At 45.3% G+C, this 23,296-nt stretch overlaps 1 protein-coding gene across 1 annotated transcript; it reads right to left on the bottom strand.

The window, feature by feature from the left end:
• Positions 1–8,197: 8,197 nt before the first annotated feature.
• Positions 8,198–21,572, bottom strand: LOC135057466 (uncharacterized). The gene is made up of 6 exons (XM_063963354.1): positions 21,444–21,572; positions 15,018–15,165; positions 12,125–12,316; positions 10,167–10,245; positions 9,950–10,047; positions 8,198–9,415 (listed from the first exon to the last, which is right to left on the bottom strand). Exons 2-6 carry the CDS (start codon positions 15,120–15,122, stop codon positions 8,987–8,989), a joined length of 903 nt encoding a protein of 300 aa, XP_063819424.1. The 5' UTR covers positions 15,123–15,165; positions 21,444–21,572; the 3' UTR covers positions 8,198–8,986.
• Between the last annotated feature and the right edge of the window lie 1,724 nt (positions 21,573–23,296).

Here is a 23,296-nt window from a genome sequence, read left to right as displayed (position 1 = left end):
GACACTTCCCAATTTCCCGGTTTTCTAGGATTGGAGATGTTAAAACATATGAGGGACCTATCCACATGGTATTGGTGGAGCTTCAAACTAGGAGGGCTGGAGATGTTAAATCTCCGGTCCACCGGTCTCCCACCACTTAGCTCAAGTACCTCCCCTAACGTTAAAGGAAATGGTACTAGCCCTGATTTGCTGTGACCCTGAGGTACTTGAGAGCATACCCAACAATCGGTCTTGTTTAATACGTTACCCACTAGAGAGTGATAGTCACTCAATGGATGCCGGTCCATATGGATATTAAAACTAGATTGGCATTTCTTTATGCATCCATCTTCAACCAGATTATCACAGAGCCTACAGATACAATTTTCTTCAGCTAACAATCCATCACAATTTCTTCTATCGGATCGTTTTCTGATACTCGCCTTTGCTTGTTGGTTTGGTTGATCTTGGAAAACTACGCCTCCATCATCATAATCGGAACCCATTCCAGAACCTCTCTCGACCTCTATGGTACTCTCGCCGGAACAGACTGCTCTGGTCAACATCATGGTTAACATCAAAATCCGGATTACAGTCTCTTGGGGCAAGTCCATCTTTGAGGAGGAAATGGAGAAGAATGAGAAGGGGGAAAAAGAAATTTTGTAAGGGAGAGGGGATGGGAAGTGGAGAAAAACAATAAAAGGGAGAGGGGAGTCGACAGCTGCTTTCGATCTTCAAGGCTCAGGTGCCGCCTCAGTCCTCCTGGAACAGACACTCCAGTGATACAACCTCTACCGTCTGTTCCTTATCACGGGACTTCTCTGGATCAGCAACCTTTTTGCAGTGGGATGAATGGACCCAAGTCTCTCTCTCAGCAACCTTCAATGCTGTGGTGCTAGTCAATAAGACCTGGTATGGTCCTTCCCATCTATCAATAAGACAACCTGAGCGTAGAAAATTTCGTATCATTACATAATCCCCAGGTTCAATGTCATGACAATTACTATCTGGTAAATCAGGAATCACCAACTTCAGATTATCATTTTGATTCCTCAACTGCTTACTCATGTTAATCAAGTATTTTACAGTTACTTCATTGTTACATTTCAAATCATCCCGAGGGTTAATCATGACATGCGGTTGTCGACCAAACAGAATTTCAAAAGGAGACAGATTAAGAGGGGATCTGGGAGTGGTTCTGATGCTATACAAAACAATGGGTAAAGCTTCTGGCCACGTCAATCCTGTCTCTGCCATTACTTTACTCAATTTATTTTTAATAGTGCTGTTCACTCTTTCGACCTTCGCGCTCGCCTGTGGACGGTACGGAGTGTGCAGCTTGCTATCAATTCCCATCAACTTACACATTCCTTGAAAGACATCACCTGTAAAATGGGTACCCCTATCACTTTCAATGATTCTAGGGATACCATATCTACATACAAATTCCTGCACAATTTTCTTAGCTGTAAACATAGCGGTATTTGTAGCTGCTGGAAAAGCTTCGACCCAATTCGAGAAAACATCTATACAAACAAGTACATACTTCAAATTTCTACATGGGGGTAATTGGATGAAGTCAATTTGTATTACTTGGAAAGGGCCGCCGGCAGGTGGGATATGGGAGGGTTCTGTAGGTATTGCCTTTCCAATATTCTTTCTCAGACAGGTAAGGCATGACAATGCTCTTTTACTAGCATGAGAGGAGAATCCTGGGGCGCACCAGTATGCTCTTACCAATTTGCACATCCCCTCCTTGCCTAGGTGAGTCAGCCCGTGAGCTGCTTCAGCCAGACATGGAAGGTATGCCCTGGGGGCCACTGGTTTACCATGTCCATCCGTCCAGAGCCCTGAGGACTCCTGGCCATATCCCTTTGCCTTCCAGACTGCTCTCTCCTGAGTGGAACACAAATTCTGCATCTCACACAACTTCTGTGTGTTGATGGTATTAAATACCATCAACTGTGTGGCGTCTGTCTGTATGGGGGTAGCAGCTGCAAGCTTTGCGGCTTCGTCTGCTCGGCTGTTACCAAGGGATACTGGGTCTTGGCTATATGTATGTGCTTTACATTTGATAACAGCCACTCTGTCGGGTTCCTGTATCGCTGTTAGAAGCCTTTTTATATGAGCTGCATGCGCTATCGGTGTACCAGCTGCCGTCATGAAATTTCTGAGCCGCCATAGGGCTCCGAAATCATGTACTACCCCGAACGCGTATCTAGAATCGGTGTAGATATTGGCTGACTTACCCTTAGCCAATTCACATGCTCTGGTTAGGGCGACCAGTTCAGCAACCTGGGCTGAGTGAGGTGGGCCTAGCGGTTCCGCTTCTATGGTGTCTTGGTCATCTACGACTGCGTATCCAGTACACAAGTCTCCCGAGTCTGACTGTCTGTGACAACTACCGTCCGTGTAGAACGTGAGTTCAGCATCTTCCAGTGGATTGTCACTGATGTCAGGCCTTGCGGTAAAATTTTGGGTCAAATATTCCATACAATCATGTGTATCTTCCTTTGCATTAAATCCTCCTTCCCCATCACTCTCACCTTCCACCCTTTGTGTCTGACCAGGCACACCTGGGAGAAATGTTGCAGGGTTTAATGCACTGCATCTCCTTATGGTGATGTTTACGGGGGCCATTAGTGCTAATTCCCATCTCGTAAACCTGGCTGATGAGACGTGTCTGGTTTGGGCAGAATTCAATAAGGCCGATACTGCATGTGGTGTATGGATTGTGAGGTTGTGGCCTAGCACGACATCTTCGCTTTTCGTCACTAGCAATGCTATCGCCGCAACGCTACGCAAGCATGTGGGGAGGGATCGCGCTACCGTGTCTAGCTGAGCGCTGTAGTATGCAACTGGTCTGCTGGCATCACCGTGTTTTTGTGTTAGTACCCCTGCTGCGCACCCAGCACTTTCTGTTCCGTATAGTTCAAAGGGTTTCCCATAGTCTGGCATACCTAGTGCTGGTGCCTGTGTTAGGCATTGCTTGAGTCTCTCAAATGCTGTTTCGGATTCGTCTGTATGCGAAATCCGATCAGGTTTGTTTGAGGAGACCATTTCCTGCAAAGGTAGCGCCAATATGGAAAATCCTGGGATCCAATTACGGCAATACCCACACATTCCTAAAAACGTCCTTATCTGTTGCTGGGTTTGTGGCAGTGTCATGTCTCTAATGGCTTGGATTCTATCAGCGGTCAGGTGTCTCAGTCCTTGTGTTAGACAGTGTCCCAAATATTTTACCTTAGTCTGGCATAATTGCAACTTGTCTTTGGAAACCTTGTGACCTGTGTCTGAAAGATGAAACAGGAGCTGTTTCGTATCCTTCAGGGAAGCTTCCAGTGAATCTGAACACAGCAGTAAATCATCCACATACTGTATCAATACTGATCCACTCTCTGGTTGGAAAGACTGTAAACAATCATGCAAAGCCTGAGAAAATATACTAGGACTGTCTATGAAACCTTGGGGTAACCGAGTCCACGTGTATTGGACTCCTCTGTATGTGAATGCAAACAAATATTGGCTGTCAGGGTGCAGAGGTACCGAAAAGAAAGCGGAGCAGAGGTCAATAACAGTGAAAAATTTGGCAGTGGGAGGAATTTGCATTAGGATGACAGCTGGATTAGGCACTACGGGGAACTGACTCTCAACTATTTTGTTAATCCCCCTTAGATCCTGCACTAGCCTGTAACCCCTCCCCCCACTCTTTTTAACAGGGAAGATGGGACTATTTGCTGTGCTGGACGTTCTTACTAGAATGCCCTGTTGTAGCAAGCGCTCTATTACGGGAAAAACTCCTAACTCCACCTCTGGCTTCAGAGGATACTGTGGGATTTTTGGAGCTATCCTACCATCTTTTACTTGTACTACTACTGGAGCTACGTTTGCCATTAATCCAGTGTCCTGTCCATCTTTTGTCCAAAGCGACTCTGGTATCTGAGATGTCATCTCTTCTACTTGGGATGGATTCCTATTTGTCATAATGGAATGTGACATTAATTTTGATGGGGAGTCTAACATGTCTCGTACCTCCTGAGCGTGATTCTCAGGTATGTCCAAGAATACACCTTCAGGAGTACAATAAATGACGCAACCCATTTTACATAGTAAGTCTCTTCCCAGGAGATTGGTTGGTGCCGATGCAGCCAGCAAAAAGGAATGCTTGGTATGCAAAGGCCCTATTGTAATCTCGGCTGGTTTGCTAACAGGGTAGTGCTGGACTACTCCTGTTACTCCCATGGCTGGAACTGTCCTAACAGTGGTTCTCATGCCCACTGTCGAATTTATCACTGACTTGGCCGCCCCTGTGTCTACAAGAAAGTTTAAAGTTTTACCAGCCACATTGATTGCAATCTCTGGTTCACTTCCAAGACTAGCAATCAATTTAACTGGTTGCAGATTACAGGTATGGCCACACCCCTATTGGGTATGCTGACCTCCCTGAATCCCATTGGCAGCAACTATTTGTGTGGGGTTTAGCTGGGAACTACCAGAGGCATGCCAGTCTCTGTTCGGGGGATATCTTTTTGTTTCCCCTGTATGTGGCTCAAAACTCCGCCTCTGTGGACCCTGCTCCCAATGTCGTGTGTTGTGTTGTTGTCTAGGGGGTTGAAAAGATCTTTGTACATTTCTTACTCTACAGTCTCGTGCAAAGTGTCCTGGTTTGTTACAAGAAAAACATGTTATTACACTTGCCTTACCCACAGGATTCGGTGGTACATACGCAGGCTGCCTTGTGGTCAGCGCCTGTATACTTACTGACATCAACTTATCACTTTGCGACTCCCTGTGCCTAGTGATGTTTTTGTCGTGATCAACAGCAGCCTCTCTCAAGCCGGACACTGACAGACCTCGCCAGCATGGTTGCGTGGTCTGAACCCTAGTCTTTAATGTTTCTTTCAAACCATCCATTAGTACAGACACTGCTACTTCCCGATGGTTTGGGTTGGTCTTTATGTCCTCTATACCAGTGTACTTTGCCATTTCTGATAGTGCCCGGTGGAAATATTCTGCTGCCGTTTCGGACTCTTTTTGCTTAATGGAAAATATTTTATTCCATTTAACAACGGCTGGGAAATACTCCTTTAGCTGTAAATTTATCCTTTTTTACATTATCCTTATTGTACACGTCTGTAAGCGGTACATCTTTATCCAATACACAGTCAGCTAAAAACTGAGTTGCATCGACATTGGAAGGTAAACAAGCTCTTAGCAGTATCTGCCAATCCTTGTTATTGGGCTCTACTGTGTTACCTAAATCCCTGATGTATTTTTGGCTAGCAACTAAGTCTTTCCTGGGGTCAGGAAATTCGGACACTATTGTTCTTATTTCCATTCTGGAAAATGGGGCGTACATGGCAATGTTCCTTATGGGAGTGGCTCCAGACACATCTGTTTTTCCATTGGGAACTGCTATTACCCTTACAGGAGCAATTCTAACAGCCTCTTCCTGTGTAGATTCTACAACTTGTGGTACAATGGTTTCAGTGTAGTGCATGGTGCCGTACTTACCCGTTGACACGACCTCACCTATCCCTCCGCTAGGGGCTTTCACTAATCTCGTGGGTGTTGCTGTGCCTACTGTGGTCTCTGCTATGGTGGCCGCAAGAGAGAGCGCTGAAATTGTTGCCGAATCGTCTTCTTGATCACACTCCTGAGGAAGGTTCAAAACAGGGTACAACTTGCACGGGTTAATACTTGCATGAGTTATTTGGTTAACATCATTAACATTTACAGTGTTACTAAGAGTTTGTGTTTTACAACCCAGTGCGTTTCTCTCCGCAATCAACTTCTCTCCTGCAATGTATGGTGGAGGAGGAGCTGTGGCAATCAACTTCCTGACTGCCCCAGATCCTGCCGCCAGAGCCAAACCTCTCTGTATCTCACCTTCCTGGTGCCATAACTGTAAGTAATCATGATGCTGAATTCGTCTCTTTGATGATTTTACGAGACATATCCTCCTCCTTAAATTTTGTAACACCTCTGGACTGAAGCTACCTATTCTTGGGAACTTGTCCCGGTCTTGTACAGTCATTCTCTCCCATTCATCACATAAAACCTCTGTGTGACTACCGTATTTTTCACACATTACATATCGTGCCGACCCAACTGGTCGGTTCACAGAATCAACCTGAACCTGGGTTGATCGCCCCCTACCTGAGCAACTGGCCCCCATAGTCTGTAGGTGTTGCTTAGTCCTCCTTGGATTTTCTGTATCAAGGTTTTCAGCAAGCCTTTACAGACAACCAAATTACTCCACAGTAGGCCGGCGGTGGCGGTTTACCGAGTACCCCACTCACTCGCCCACCTCGACCAATACGACCTGGTCACACCGATATGGTGCTGGCGTACTCGATACAGGGCCCCTATGGAACCTTCAGTTTACTGGAACATATGAGGGTTACCCGCAGGACACTTACTCTTTCCAGTAAAGTTGGGGTTGTTAGATAGTTCCTGAGTGACCAGCGAACTTCCCTTCCAAAAATAAAAAATTACACAAATCACGTCAGAATGTACAAATAGCGTTTGTGACCACTTTACTCTTATGGTAATAGGTCAGATTACTAACTACTGCACACAATTACGTGCGGTCCAATCGTTCAGTACACGAGCACTACTTGTCATGTATTGAAAGATTAATGGAATCGATGTTTCCGGCCACGATTCCTTCAGCAAGAGCTTGTATGGCCTATATGGGTTCTGCACCAACACCCCAGGCGTTGTGCCACTGGACTTTTATAGCGGACCTCTTTGTCTACCTTATGACCTCCTGGTCTTGTTACCTTATGACCTCCTGGTCTTGTTACCTTATGGTCCGCTATACTCTAATGCTCAAATATTATTTAACTAGAGATGCCTCCCTAGCCACCGTATATGTCACTTACACGTATGTCCCTTGACGAGTACTCGGCTTTCCTTGTGGTTCCACCTTTTAAATTGTATAAACACACTCACTCAACACATGTATACTTTGTTTCTATGTCTATTTCTGCGCAGAAATTGTCTTCAGGCCAAAAGTGTTACCAATTAGGAGCAGGATCTGTTAAACTAAATTTCAGATTTTCCAAAAATAGATTTGCGTTATTTACCGCGTCGCGTTATCTACCGCTGTGCGTTAATTATCGCCTTTGCGTTACTTCACTTTATCACAACTTGAGCTACGTGGGCGTAACCGGACGCTACGTTGCGTAATGTACGCTGCGTGCGTCTGCCTTTTGGATTGCGTACGCTAGTCTTTGTTAGCGACACGTGTACGCAATGCAAAGGATCCACCGTAACACAATATATACTTTTATCAATGTAAATGATCCCTGATCATCTACCGCAATCCACACTGACTGCCTTGTTTTCCAGACAAACCGTGTGTTGTTCTATACTTTAACTATTACCTCTACTATTAAATAACAGCAAATCTCCTTTTAGCCCTTTCTATCAACTATAAAAATTGGCAAACAGGAATAGTGATATACGAAAAATGAAATACACAAGTGAAAAGAAATGCAGGTATATGCGTGCGTACGCAAGACAAAAGAAAAATAAACAGTTTTAAAAAGACACAAGCGTTTTGTTCTTACTTCCGGTTACCGGGTTCCTTCAGCACTCTTTATCTAAGTGAAGCAGACGCTTATCCCGCCAGCACTATGAGACAATCTCCCACCCTTTGCTGGGGGATAATGTCTGCTGATCTACCTAGTGCAGATGTGAAAAGTATAGGACGAGTCCCCAATTGACAATGCTAAATTCCTTTGTCGTATAAACCACCCTTATGAAGCTAAGAACACTGTACGCTGTTTGCTTAAGAAGTACCGTAATGGTACGCTATCTGCGTAGCGATCGCTCAGCCGTAGGCGAGACGCTCAAGCGTCACGTTCGCTCACGGCCCAGTGATCACAGGACACGTTATTGGTTATGTCTAGGGGAATGATTCGCTGCAGCGTAGCGTACGCTCGAGACCACGAGGAGGTCACCAGCGATGCAGACGCTTACAGCACTATACCTTTATGTTAAAACCTTATACCAATAAAATACACTGAATACCTTAATGTGAGTACAGGGTGTAAGTGCAACCTTGTGTAACCTGACTATCTACAAAGCTGCTTGAGCGTCACCGACGCTCAAGTGAACACTTAACACTATAGAAAATACACAGATACTGGTTTAGGTTCCAAGGCCTATTAACTGTATTATATCTAATATACTTGTAAAAGGGGATAACAGTACATATGATACACTACAATATAACAAAGACTTCCTAACCACAGAACTAAACAATAAATACAAAAAGACAATACTATACTAACCTAAATGCTATACAATACAATGCTATAATACTATGAGAGATATAAGAGTAAAGAAGAGAGAGAGAGATGGAGAGAGAGAGAGAGAAATTGGCTCACAGAAAGACAATGAATACGGAGAGAAAACTTACGCACAAAGGGTATGATCGCCTGCGCCTCGATATCCAGCTCCCGATTATCAGCAGATAACCGTTGATGAGAGAGTGACTTTGGATATGGTCGGCCTGCCTATTTATGCCCCACACACAATGCAATCTCATAGTCCCTACAATCCCATTGTTCATTGGCCGAAGGAATTCGGCCCTACATCATAGCAAAAGGTCATAGGGTGATTCATACAGGTGGGCTGTGACGATTTCCAACAGCTCAGGTGGGTGGGAAACTGGGTTTCCCGCCGCATACCTGAGTATGTGTAAATCATAGAAATGGACATAAACTTCTTATGTCCATAACTATTCGCACGAGCGATTAATACGCTCCAAACCAACACCGGAATATTGCTAATTAAATACTCTTCCGATGGGTACCAAACACTGCTGTATGATTCCTGTTAGACCCTTCGTACGATGCAAAGAGGGACTCCTCAGCTCAGGGACCTTCTATATTAACTAAACTTTCAGAAACTACCAAAGGGACCATGATCTATAAACTACATTAATTGTGAACATTTGTAACGAATGAGTCGCACGCTACGATTACGTGAAACTCTACCGTAAATACGCATACCGCGCCTGCGAGTACACGCTATTGCGGGTATGCGCTTCCACGGGAGAGCGCACGCACGCGCAGCACGGACCAGTGTGCGGTGCAAATATGGCATCGTGCATAGAGACATTTTTCTGACTTCGACACACATATGTCACTTCTTCTCCCTCTGTATCTTCTGCCTTCATATCAGTCACATATGTCTCTTCTTCTCCCTCTATATCTTCTGCCTTCATATCAGCCACATACGTCTCTTCTTCTCCCTCTATATCTTGTGCCTTCATATCAGTCACATACGTCTCTTCTTCTCTCTCTGTATCTTCTGCCTTCATATCAGTCACATATGTCTCTTCTTCTCTCTCTGTATCTTCTGCCTTCATATCAGTCACATACGTCTCTTCTTCTCCCTTTATATTAGTCAGATCTTCACCCTGAATAACCCATATAAAAATGAATGCTTTATTAATGCCGGACATCATTACTCAGAGTAATCAGGAGACTATCAGAGTATTAGACACACAGCTCTGTACAGACCATATAGTGTAATGGTTCTCAGTCATATCCCTCTGGGTTCCCCCATCCAGTCCAATTGCCTTATTTGTACCCCTGACATTTGCAAAGCAATACATTTGTAATTAATATAATTGCTATCAGATAAAATGTTTAGGTGCCGTTATATAGAAATGAAATAAACATTTAAGAAAAATAACACAATAGAACTAATTGCCCAGATTTCTCACATATTACACTTTATGACATATGTAAAATATACAATTAATCTGTGATCCCCATCTGCTTTCTTATACAGGGATATATGTTTTGATGTTAGCAGGGTCCTACTGTGGTGCATGGGGCTAGAGACCCCCAATTACTCTGCTTTCCCTGTGTCTCATTATCACCTGGAATGACTGATACAGTGAAAAGTCAGTTCATAATATATAGGCGAGACCCTACATCCCACCTACCTGATCCTCCTGTGGGATCCTGTGATTCTCCTCTGTACAATCCTGGGAATACAGAGGACGGGGACATCTCTCTGGGGTATCTCTGTTGCTGGGCCCATCTGTAGGAGACACACAGTGACTGAGTACAGTGTATATATGTAATTATCAGATGATGTGTGTATATAGGGAGCCCCCATACCTGCTCTCCCCTGTACAATACATGACAGTCTCCCCTTACCCAGTGATGTGAGGGGCCGGTGATTCTCCATCATCACGTCCTTGTACAGACCCCTGTGATCCTCTATATACTTCCCCTCCTGCATGGAGACATAGACAGTGACATCCTGACACCTTATAGGAACCTGACACACACAATGATACAGTCATCACCCAGACACGTCCCCTGGTGTTACTGTATAATGTCCCATTCCCAGCAGTCACCTCTCCAGTCCTCACCCACACACATCCCCTGGTGTTACTGTATAATGCCCCATTCCCAGCAGTCACCTCTCCAGTCATCACCCAGACACATCCCCTGATGTTACTGTATAATGTCCCATTCCCAGCAGTCACCTCTCCAGTCATCACCCAGACACATCCCCTGGTGTTACTGTATAATGTCCCATTCCCAGCAGTCACCACTCCAGTCATCACCCAGACACATCCCCTAGTGTTACTGTATAATGCCCCATTCCCAGCAGTCACATCTCCAGTCATCACCCAGACACATCCCCTGGTGTTACTGTATAATATCCCATTCCCAGCAGTCACCTCTCCAGTCATCACCCAGACACATCCCCTGGTGTTACTGTATAATGTCCCATTCCCAGCAGTCACCTCTCCAGTCATCACCCAGACACATCCCCTGGTGTTACTGTATAATGTCCCATTCCCAGCAGTCACCTTTCCAGTTATCACCCAGACACGTCCCCTGGTGTTACTGTATAATATCCCATTCCCAGCAATCACCTCTCCAGTCATCACCCAGACACGTCCCCTGGTGTTACTGTATAATGTCCCATTCCCAGCAGTCACCTCTCCAGTCATCACCCAGACACATCCCCTGGTGTTACTGTATAATGTCCCATTCCCAGCAGTCACTTCTCCAGTCATCACCCAGACACGTCCCCTGGTGTTACTGATAATGTCCCATTCCCAGCAGTCACCTCTCCAGTTATCACCCAGACACATCCCCTGGTGTTACTGTATAATGTCCCATTCCCAGCAGTCACCTCTCCAGTCATCACCCAGACACATCCCCTGGTGTTACTGTATAATGTCCCATTCCCAGCAGTCACCTCTCCAGTTATCACCCAGACACGTCCCCTGGTGTTACTGTATAATATCCCATTCCCAGCAGTCACCTCTCCAGTCATCACCCAGACACATCCCCTGGTGTTACTGTATAATGTCCCATTCCCAGCAGTCACCTCTCCAGTCATCACCCAGACACATCCCCTGGTGTTACTGTATAATGTCCCATTCCCAGCAGTCACCTCTCCAGTCATCACCCAGACACATCCCCTGGTGTTACTGTATAATGTCCCATTCCCAGCAGTCACCTCTCCAGTCATCACCCAGACACGTCCCCTGGTGTTACTGTATAATGTCCCATTCCCAGCAGTCACCTCTCCAGTCATCACCCACACACATCCCCGTGTTACTGTATAACGTCCCATTCCCAGCAGTCATCACCCAGACACATCCCCTGGTGTTAGTGTATAATGTCCCACTCCCAGTAGTCACCTCCCAAGTCATCACCCAGACACATCCCCTGGTGTTACTGTATAATGTCCCATTCCCAGCAGTCATCACCCAGACACATCCCCTCTTGTTTCTGTATAATGTCCCACTCCCTGTAGTCACCTCCCCAGTCATCACCCGGACACATTCCCTGGTGTTACTGTATAATGCCCCATTCCCAGCAGTTACCTCTCCAGTCATCACCCAGACACATCCCCTGGTGTTACTGTATAATGCCCCATTCCCAGCAGTCACCTCTCCAGTCATCACCCAGACACGTCCCCTGGTGTTACTGTATAATGTCCCATTCCCAGCAGTCACCTCTCCAGTCATCACCCAGACATGTCCCCTGGTGTTACTGTATAATGCCCCACTCCCAGCAGTTACCTCTCCAGTCATCACCCAGATACATCCCCTGGTGTTACTGTATAATGTGCCATTCCCAGCAGTCACCTCTCCAGTCAGCAGCTGAATGATCTTGTTGGTGAGTTCCAGGATCTTCTGGTCATTGTCTCTCTCATGTATCAGTGAGTGAGGTGGAGGCACCGTGATGGGGCTCTGGATCCTGCTCAGTCCTCCTGACACAATAGGACTGCTGCTTGGTATTTCACACTCAACAGATATCTTCCTCACTATGGTGTAATCCTTTATTTTGTGAAAGACACCAAATATTACTGCATAAACTCCCAGATCCCCTCACCTCCCCAGTAACATAGTAACTAAGGTTGAAAAAAGACAATTGTCCTTCGAGTTCAACCTATTTGTGGTCTCCTATGCAGTCTTATTATAGGACTAGTTATTTTTATGTTAGGACTAGTTATAGTAACTATAATGCGTGCCTACGCACCATAACCCTGAATATCTTTATCCAGTAGGAATTTATCGAACCCATTCTTAAAGGTGTTGACTGAGTCGGCCATTACAACTCCCTCAGGCAGGGAATTCCAAACACGTATTGTCCTTACTGTGAAAAAACCTTTTCGCCTCAATGTGCGGAAACTCCTCTCCTCTAACCTAAGTGAGTGACCACGTGTCCTCTGTGCTGATCTTATAGAAAACAGGTCCCTCCCATGCTCTGTGTACTGACCCCTTATATAGTTGTAGATGTTGATCATGTCCCCTCTTAATCTCCTCTTTTCCAATGTAAACATGCCTAACCTTGCAAGCCTTTCCTTGTATTCCAGCGTCTCCATGCCCTTGATTAGTTTGGTCGCCCGCCTCTGAACCTTTTCTAGCTCCAGGATATCCTTTTTGTAATATGGTGCCCAAAATTGCACAGAGTATTCAAGATGTGGCCTCACTAGTGATTTATATAATGGGAGTATAATACTCTCGTCCCTTGCATCAATTCTCCGTTTTATGCATGATAATATCTTATTAGCCTTCTTTGCTACAATCCTACTTTGGGTACTGCTGCTTAATTTATCTATGTGAACACCCAAGTATTTTTTCCAGTACAGTATCCCCTAATATTACCCCATTTAGTATGTAGGTGTAATTTTTGGTCTTGCCCCCACAGTGCATTACCTTACACTTGTCTGTGTTTAATCTCACTCTCCATTTTGCTGCCCATGTTTCCAGTTTAGTTAAATTGTTCTGAAGAGACTCAGCATCCCCCTCCGTATTTATAACCTTACACAATTTGGTATCGTCTGCGAAAATTGACACCATACTCTCTAGACCTACTGTTAGGTCGTTGATGAAAATGTTGAACAAAAGTGGTCCAAGTACAGACCCTTGTGGCACACCACTTCGTACTTTAGTCCAAATTGAAAATGATCCATTGACCACAATGCGCTGCTCCCTGTTAACTAACCAATTACTGACCCAAGTGCATATTGTGCTCCCTAGCCCTATTTTTGTAGTTTATAGATAAGACGCATGTGTGGTACAGTGTCGAAAGCTTTGGCAAAGTCTAAAAAGATTATATCCACCTCCTTACCCTGATCCAGGTTCGCACTTACTGTTTCATAAAAGCCAAGTTGGTCTGACATGATCTGTCCTTCACAAATCCATGTTGGTTCCTTTTAATGACCTTATTTGCTTAAACGAACTTTTTAATACTGTCCCTTAGAATACCTTCCAATACTTTCCCCACTATAGATGTAAGACTAACTGTTCTAGAATTACCTGGTTCAGCTATGCTCCCCTTTTTGAATATCGGCACTACCTCCGCTATACGCCACTCTTTGGGAATCATACCCGATTTAACCGAATCCACAAAGATCAAAAATAGAGGTCTTGCTAGTTCAGCGTGCAGCTCCATAAGAACCCAGGGGTGAATTCCACCGGGACCAGGTGACTTATTAATCTTTAACTTTTTTAATTGGTCACAGACTACCTCCTCACACAAATAAGCATTTAGCAGTGGGAAATTATCTTTGTTGAGATTTTGTGTTAGACCCAGCATTTGGTTCTCTCTGGTAAATACCGTTGAAAAAAACTTGTTTAGTTTGTTTGCTATGTCATTATCATTTTTGATTAAGACTCCCCCTCCAGTCATGTCCCTGTATTATTACTATAGATATGTGATGTCACTGTGACACTCCCATATCCCCTCACCTCCCTAGTCATGTCCCTGTAATATTACTATAGATATATGATGTTACTGTGACACTCCCATATCCCCTCACCTCCAGTCATGTCTCTGTATTACTACTATAGATATGTGATGTCACTGTGACACTCCCAGATGCCCTCATCTCGCCAGTCATGTCCCTGTATTATTACTATAGATATAAGTGATGTCACTGTGACACTCCCATATCCCCTCATCTCCCCAGTCATGTCCCTGTATTATTACTATAGATATATGATGTTACTGCATACACTCCCAGATCCCCTCACCTCCCCAGTCATGTCCCTGTATTATTACTATAGATATGTGATGTTACTGCATACACTCCCAGATCCCCTCACCTCCCCAGTTATGTCCCTGTATTATTACTATAGATATGTGATGTCACTGTGACACTCCCAGATCCTCACCTCCCCAGTCATGTCCCTGTATTATTACTATAGATATAAATGATGTCACTTTGACACTCACAGATCCCTTCCCCTCCCCAGTCATGTCCCTGTATTATTACTATAGATATATGATGTTACTGCATACACTCCCAGATCCCCTCACCTCCCCAGTCATGTCCCTGTATTATTACTATAGATATGTGATGTCACTGTGACACTCCCAGATCCTCACCTCCCCAGTCATGTCCCTGTATTATTACTATAGATATAAATGATGTCACTGTGACACTCACAGATCCCTTCACCTCCCCAGTTATGTCCCTGTATTATTATTATAGATATGTGATGTCACAGTGACAATCCTAGATCTCCTCACCTCCCCAGTCAGCAGGTAGATGATCTCCAGGGTGAGATTTAGGATCCTCTCAGACATCTGACTCCTGTCGTGCTCCATCCTCAGGGAATCAGTGATGCATCTCATCCTCACGTCTAGTAAACACTCTGGTTCCTCACAGGTCAGTGGTCTAGGAGCAAGTATAATAATCATAAAAACACCACAGAGCACACATGTAATATACTGTAAATATAAAGCACACATGTAATAAAGTCAAATAATAAGCACTGAGTGACCGTTAAATTCTCCTCATATAGCCCTGGGCACACATAAGACTCCCCAGTGACTGACACACAATGCTGTATTGCTAAATGGTTACACCGCACACCTCATGGCCGGGAGTCTGACACACATCTGCTTCACACTGCTCCGACTATCATCTGTTACACATGTCTGACACGGGGACATTAGGGATATTACAGGCTAAAGCTTTAGGCTGTCCCAGGATGCATTGGGGCCTCCTCTATAACACTGGCTCCAGGCACTGTGAGCTCAGTTTAGTTACCCAGTCTAATTAAGGAGCAGGCAAGAGAGAAGGCAGATGTTAGTCACATAGAACCACATTCTCACAACAGGAGAAGGGACCAGCGGCTAATGCCATACAAACCCATAGATGCTAGGTGCGTCAGGGTGGGCGCCCTGTGGAACCCAATGTACCTCGCAGAAAGAGAGTTAATCATGGTAAGTCTACCATAACTCTCCTTTTCTGCAGCAGGGTACATTGTGTTCCACAGAGAAACATCAGGGATGTCCTAAAGCAGTTCTCAAGGGAGGGGACGCGCCTTAGCGGATAGGAGAACCCGGCGTCCAATGGAACCATCCCGGGATGCGGAAGTATCAAAGGCATAGAACCTAATGAACGTGTTCACTGAGGACCACGTAGCCGCCTTGTACAATTGTTCTGCGGACGCGCCACGGTGGGCCACCTAATAAGGTCCAACAGACCGAGTAGAATGGGCTTTAGAAATAGCAGGAGCTGGGGGACCACCCTGCGCATAAGCTTGTGCAATCACCATTCTAATTCTATTGGCCAAGGATTGCTTATTCGCATGCCAGCCACGTTTGCGGAAACCAAACAGGACAAAAAGGGTATCTGACCTCCTGATAGAGGCAGTCCTCTCCACATATATGCGGAGAGCCCTTACCGCATCCAAAACCCGCTCTTTGGAGGACAAATCAGAAGAGATAAAGGCCGGGACCACAATCTCTTGTTTAAGGTGAAAAGATGACACCACTTTAGACAAAAAACCTGGGTGAGTTCTAAGAACTGCCCGGTCATGATGAAATATCAGAAAGGGTGGACGACAGGACAACACACCTAGTCCAACACCCTTCTAGCAGAGGTAATAGCCAGTAAAAACAGGACCTTGGCCGTGAGCTATTTAAGGTCCACCGACTCAAGAGCTTCAAATAGAGACTCTTGCAGGGCATTCAGGACAACATATAGATCCCATGGAGCCACAGGAGGGACATAGGGAGGCTGAATCTGTAACATACCCTGAGTGAATGTCAGGTATAGACGCAATCTTTCTCTGAAACCATACCGACAAGGCAGATATGTGAACCTTGAGGGAGGCTAGACGAAGGCCTAAGTCCAGACCTTGTTGCAGAAAAGCCAGAATTCTGGAAGTTCTGAATCTGTATGCATCTTAATTCTTATCAGCACACCAGGTGAAATAAGAATTCCAGACCCTATAATAAATACGGGCAGATGCTGGTTTGCGGGCTTTCAACATAGTTTGTATAACAGCCTCGGAAAATCCTTTGGCCCTCAGGAGTGATGCTTCAAGAGTCACGCCATCAAAGGCAGTCTGGCCAGGTCTGGGCAGAGACAAGAGCCCTTTACGAGGAGGTCTGGGTGCTGAGTAAGTAGCAGGGGACGCTCTGTCAATAGACTCTGTAGGTCTGAGAACCAATGCCGTCTGGGCCACGCCGGAGCGACTAGAAGTAGTATTGCTCCTTCTTGCTTGAACTTCCGCAGGACCCTGGGCAGGAGTGACACTGGAGGGAATACGTAGGGCAGCCGAAAGTTCCCTGGAACGGCTAGTGCGTCCACAAATGCTTCTTGAGGATCCCTGGTCCTTGATCCGAAGACCAGAACCTTGTGATTGTGTCAAGACGCCATCAGGTCTACATCAGGTAGGCCCCACGTCCACTAGTAGTTGAAAGACTTCTGGATGAAGACTCAACTCTCATGCGTGCACGTCCTGACGACTGAGGAAGTTTGCTTTCCAGTTCAGGACACCCGGAATGAACACTACCGATATTGCTGGCAGATGGCGCTCCACTCAACAAAGGAATTTTGACACTTCCATCATTGCCATGTGGCTTCGAGTGCCGACTTGATGGTTAATGTATACCACCACAGTGACGTTGTCTGACCGTACTTGAACAGGCCTGTTCTGTACCAGAGGCAGGGCGAGAGTTAATGCGTTAAACACTGCCCGCAACTCCAGAATGTTTATTGGGAGGAGTGATTCCTCCTGGTTCAGCAACCCTGAAAAGTGCTGCTCCAAAACCGCATCCCATTCCCGCAGACTGGCATATGTTGTCAGGATCCCCAGTCAGGGATCCAGAAGGGACGGCCCCTGCTCAATTGCTGATCCTGTAGAAACCAGGTCAGCGACAGACGAACCCCCGGAGTCAAAGTGATCATGTGAGATCTGATCTGATGAGGTAGGCAGTCCCACTTGGAACGGATTAACCTCGGCAAAGGGCGAGAATGAAATCGAGCGTACGCCAACATGTCGAATGCCGACACTATTAGGCTATGTACTAGCATCGCCGAGTGCTTTAACACTTCCGGGACAACAAAGGAAGCATCGTATCCTGTCCTGAAGCTTCAGGACTTTCTCCAGAGACAAGAACAGACGTTGACTGTGTGTCTAGGAGTGCCACCATGTGCACCATGCTCTGACCTGGGACCAGCGAGGATTTCTTCCAATTGATGAGCAACCCGTGGGCTTGTAGGAAGTTTATCGTCAGTTGTAGATGACAGAGGAGGACATCGTGGAAGTCTACCAGAATCAGCAAGTCGTCCATATACGGCAGGATAATAACTCCCTGGCAACGCAGATGGGCCGTTTTTACGGCCATTACCTTGGTGAAGATCCGAGGAGCCATAGCCAGTCCAAATGGCAGAGCCTGGAACGGATAATGGAGGTTGCCAATAGCAAACCGCAGACACTGCTGATGTGACATGGCAATAGGTATATGCAGGTAAGCATCCTAGATATTCAGGGATACCACATAGTCTCCGGGTTCCATCACCAGTACAATAGAGCACAGCATTTCCATACGGAACTTGGACACTCTCACAAACTTGTTCAGTGATTTGAGGTGGAGTATAGGCCGGAAAGACCCATTGGGTTTCTGAACTAGAAACAGGGTCGAGTAGTAACCTCTGCCTCTCTGGGCCAGAGGTACCGGCACTACCACTCCTGTATTCAGGAGAGAACTCGCAACCTTTTGCAGAGCTTGCATCTTTAACGGATCCGAGGAAATAACCGTGGCACAAAACTGGCGAGGGGGACCACTCTTGAAAGAGACTGCATACCCGTGAGAGACAACTTCTCGCACCCATGCGTCTGAAGTGGTATTTAACCAGACCTGGGTGAACTGCCAAAGTCGGCCTTCCACCCTGGGGTTCCCCAGGGGAAGGCCCGGCCCGCAATGCGGCAGGCTTGTCTTGTTTGGAAGCAGGCTGACGGGTCGCCCAGGACTGCTTTGTCTTGAGCTAAGTGGTTTTGGTAGCACGAGATTGTCTTGGGTATGCCTGATTATTTGCTTTACCTTGAGGCCAAAAGGAACGAAATGTGGTACTTTTAGCCTTCTGTGCAGAAGGATTAGTATTTGGGAGAAAAGCAATCTTAGCAGCCGCCAGTTCAGACACAATTTTATTAAGGTCTTCCCCACACAAAATGTCCCCCTTAAAGAGGAGTATCTCCAAGGTCTTTTGGAGTCTAGGTCCACCTTCGATGACCTCAACCACAGAATACGGCAAGCCAGGACAGACGTAGCCGACGCCTTGGCAGCCAACACAACCCCCTCAGAGGACGCCTCCTGAATTTAATAGGCGGCATTGGTAATGTGAGACAGGTATTGTCAGATATATCCTCGGGCAGCTCTCCCTCTAATGCCTGAACTCAATAACTTTAGCAGCCCAGGGGGCAGCCATAGTGGGTCCAGTGATCACACTGAGCAAAAACATTTGTGTGTCCCAGGGACCCCTCACTTCCAAAAAATGGGGTCCTACTGCAATATTTCTGGGTCCCATCACATATTATGGGGAGTAAGGGCAGGCAAGGAGGGAGGTAGGTACAAGCAGTACTGGGGGTTTGGAGGCGGTAAGGGTAAATAGAAGTTTGGGCAGTACTGGGGGAAAGGTGGGGGGTTATGTTTATAATACACACAATAATAACTATCTATGTACACACACACACACACACACACACACACACACACACGCGTAGGCGGGCACTCCGAGATATGGGGTAAAGCTCTCGGGGTGCCTTCCCAAAGGAATCATTTGCAAATACAGGTGTCCCCCAATGGAAAGAAGAGGCGGCACTCAGTCTTGGAGAAAAAGTGAAACTATGGTTTTATTGAAGCAACGTGAGAAGGCCAACGGGCCTTTACATACTTTATACTAAATAAAGTAGCATATGGTCTGGCACTTCATTCAACAGAAAAACTATGCCGGTTGCCTCCAGAAACTGTAGCATATCCACACCGGCGGTGACTTTTTCCACTTGTTACATAACTCTGCCGGGAGAGGATAGCGAGCCAAGGCCGGTAGACCAGGGTTCCTGTCTGATGTCCACCAAATGGTCAGAATGGGATAATAGATTTTATAGCCACCTTCTGCCGTTTAAACATATCCGTTTTCTTGGTGACAGTAGTGGAATCCTGATTATCAGTGATTTGTAGGATCTGCTTAATAGCAACCACAGGGACATCAATTTGCAATGGAGAATCCTCGTCAGAAACACCTGATTCAGTGTGTGACAGGACAGTATGCTCCCCCTCCTCTTCAGATGAAACATCTGAGAGATTAGTGGATTGTCAGGAGGAAGCAGACGCTTAGATGACCCAGAGACACGGGAGTAACCTGGAGTAGATTTTTGTCTGACCAAGGATTGATTTAACTGCTGCAACTGGGTAGACAAAGTTACCGCCAAAATCGGATTAACCATAGGGGCAATTTGTGGCTGTAGTGGCACAGGTGTTCCTATAGGGGGAGTAAGGCGTTCCACCAGAGTACACAGTAGGTTTGAGAATGCAGCTAAGGGTGGCTCCTGATTAGTTATAGGAGCTGCGGACTGACTGGGAGATGTATGACACACAGTACACAGACCATCATGCAGAACTTCCCCCTCTGGTAAATCCTTGGCGCCTGCTCTGCATGATGCAGGAGCGTCCCCAGACTTACTGCCCTTCTTGTTAGACATTGTACACAAATGCAACAGAGCAGTTTAGTATGATTAAGCCAGACAGAGTAAAACACCTGTGAATAAATCAGTTAGGATGTGACTGAATATCCAGTACACAACACCTGCAAATAAATCCGGTATTATGTGATTGAGTAGAATACACGTATTTGGTAAATACTGTGACGCATTATATGTATATATATATATATATATATATATATATATATACTTGCAAAAAGGTGCGGCACTCCAGTCAGGAAGAAATTATTCACATGGAAACCAGTGGTTTTAGCAACGTTTCAATGCCTTTATTTTGGCATTTTCATCAGGCTCAATACATGATGTATTGAGCCTGATGAAAATGCCAAAATAAAGGCATTGAAACGTTGCTAAAACCACTGGTTTCCATGTGAATAATTTCTTCCTGACTGGAGTGCCGCACCTTTTTGCAAGTATATGTATATATATATATATATATATATATATATATATATATATATATACATATAATGCGTCACAGTATTTACCAAATACCACTGGTTTCCATGTGAATAATTTCTTCCTGACTGGAGTGCCGCACCTTTTTGCAAGTATCTATCCCAACGTGTGAGGGCAACCAGCAAAGTATCTTTTCAGCAGACAGAGGAGTGCCGGTAATATAAATCTATATATATATATATATATATGTATATATTAGGGCTGGGCAACGATTAAAATTTTTAATCGCAATTAATCGCAGGATTTCATGCGATTAATAGAGATTAATCGTATTGTTAGCCGACTAAAGTCAATAATGAATTCAAAAGTGGTGTATTGCGCACTTTTACTACTTCTATATGAACAGCAGTGCAATAACATTAAACAACACTGCAAAAACATGTGGTTTGCAATTTTCCCTTAACACAGTAGCATTTAAAAAACGTTAAAAATAAAAAAATAAAATATGTTTTCTGAGAATCTAAATCTGTTTTCTTACCCAGATTTTTCTTCCCACCAGATTGGACAGATATATTTTAGGTGTGTAACCTATTTACTCCTCTGCACCAAGCCAGTTGCTAAGACACACAAGGTTATTTACATTTTCAGATGATAAAGAAACTCTCTTCTTCTGTACAATATAACCAGCAAGAGAAAACAACCTTTCACAGGGTACTGATGTTGCAGGTGTGGCCAAGTACTTCTGTGCAATGGAGGCCAGCCTGCTGTGTGAGCCTGCATGTTTGGACCACCACTCTAATGGACAGGACTCTGTACTGATGGTGGGCTCCGCTCTGAATCGACGCACACTGTTCTCAACTGAATCTTCCTCCTGTTCAGAATCAGACTCTGATGAAGCAGCCAATAGGGCTAACTTTTTATTTGGTGGCTCTGATGTTGTTGCTTCCACAGGTTTCTCTGCAACAAACCTCTGTTCCTTTAGTAAGTTGGTGACTAAGGCCCACACCTCACCCCTCTCAGCTCTGGGTATACACTTGAGGTCCTTGAATCTAGGGTCCAATGCGGTAGCACTCTTCAGATATGCAATGTTGGCATTTTCTTTGCGTGTCTCCAGGTCTGTTCTGAATGTAGACTTAAATTTGACCACGTAGGCAGGGTCATCATCTGAACTCTCCATGACCCGAGAGAGATGGCAAAAAGCAGGCAGAACCACAGAGCATGAAACATACTTTTCTCCTCCCAGAAGTTCAGTCACATACCTGCAACAGTAAAAAAATATCAAACCCATTTCTTTGTGTACGGGAGAATGCTGGTGGTCAGAAGACCGACAGCGGCATCCTGGAATCCAGATACCCAAAAGTCCCCGGTAAGTATACTAACCCTCCCTGCTCCCTACTAACCCTAACCCTCCCTGCTTCCTACCCACCACCAGTAAGTGCCTAAACCTACCTAACTACATCCCATTCATGCTATATTTTTTACAGACAGGACAGTGGAAAAATGAAATATATGAAGTATGTAAAATATACCTGCAGGGCTCCAGTAGCGTTTCCAACCTCTGCAGTTTGTCCATTTCAGCTGTAGTTGGCATGGCAATCTTGGTGTTGTGTGTGGTGAGGACATCCCTCAGTGGCTGTTCATTTCTACTGACACTTTTTATCATGTCCAGAGTCGAATTCCATCTGGTTGGAATATCTTGTATAAGTGACTCCTTATTTTGTCTATGTTGAAATTGTTGTTGTTGTAATTCTGCAGCACTTGCTGGACTGTGTTTAAAGTGGCCTACAACTTTTCTGCATTTGGCCAGGACATTGTCAAACGCACTGTTCTGCAGAGATACTGTGACAGAACGCTGGAGACTGTGCGCAGTGCAGGGGACATGTTCAAAAGGCAGGTGTCTTGCAGCAGCAATCATATTTCTTGCACTATCTGTGCTAAGTGTGCCGACTTTATCTGAAATGGTCCACTCCTGTGCAACATGAATAAAATGTTCAGCGCACGTTTCAGCAAAATGTCTCTCTTCTGTTTTCATTACAGTCAGAGCATGTGAATGTAGCTCCCAGTGTTCATCAATATAATGCACTGTAACTCCGAGGTAATTATGGTTACCCAGCGATGTCCAGTAATCTCCAGTGAGAGCAACATGTGGTACACATTGTAACGCCATCGCTTTTGTAGTACTCTCCTTTTCATACAAGTCATGTATTCTTCTTGTGATGGTGCGTCTTGAGGGAGGCTCATACGTGCTGTCATTCGTTGCGATCCTAAGAACATTCCTCAGACCGACATCTTCGACAATACTAATTGGCCTGCAGTTTGTAGCTATCCACTTCGCTATGTTATTTGTTAGCTTTTCTTGCTTTTGTTTATCTATACTTCTCCCATACGCTG

This window comes from Pseudophryne corroboree, chromosome 3 (assembly GCF_028390025.1).
Source record: "Pseudophryne corroboree isolate aPseCor3 chromosome 3, aPseCor3.hap2, whole genome shotgun sequence".
Taxonomy (NCBI): Eukaryota; Metazoa; Chordata; class Amphibia; order Anura; family Myobatrachidae; genus Pseudophryne; species Pseudophryne corroboree.
The sequence above is the reverse complement of the archived record's forward strand: the minus strand, read 5'-3'. Positions and strand labels throughout refer to the sequence as shown.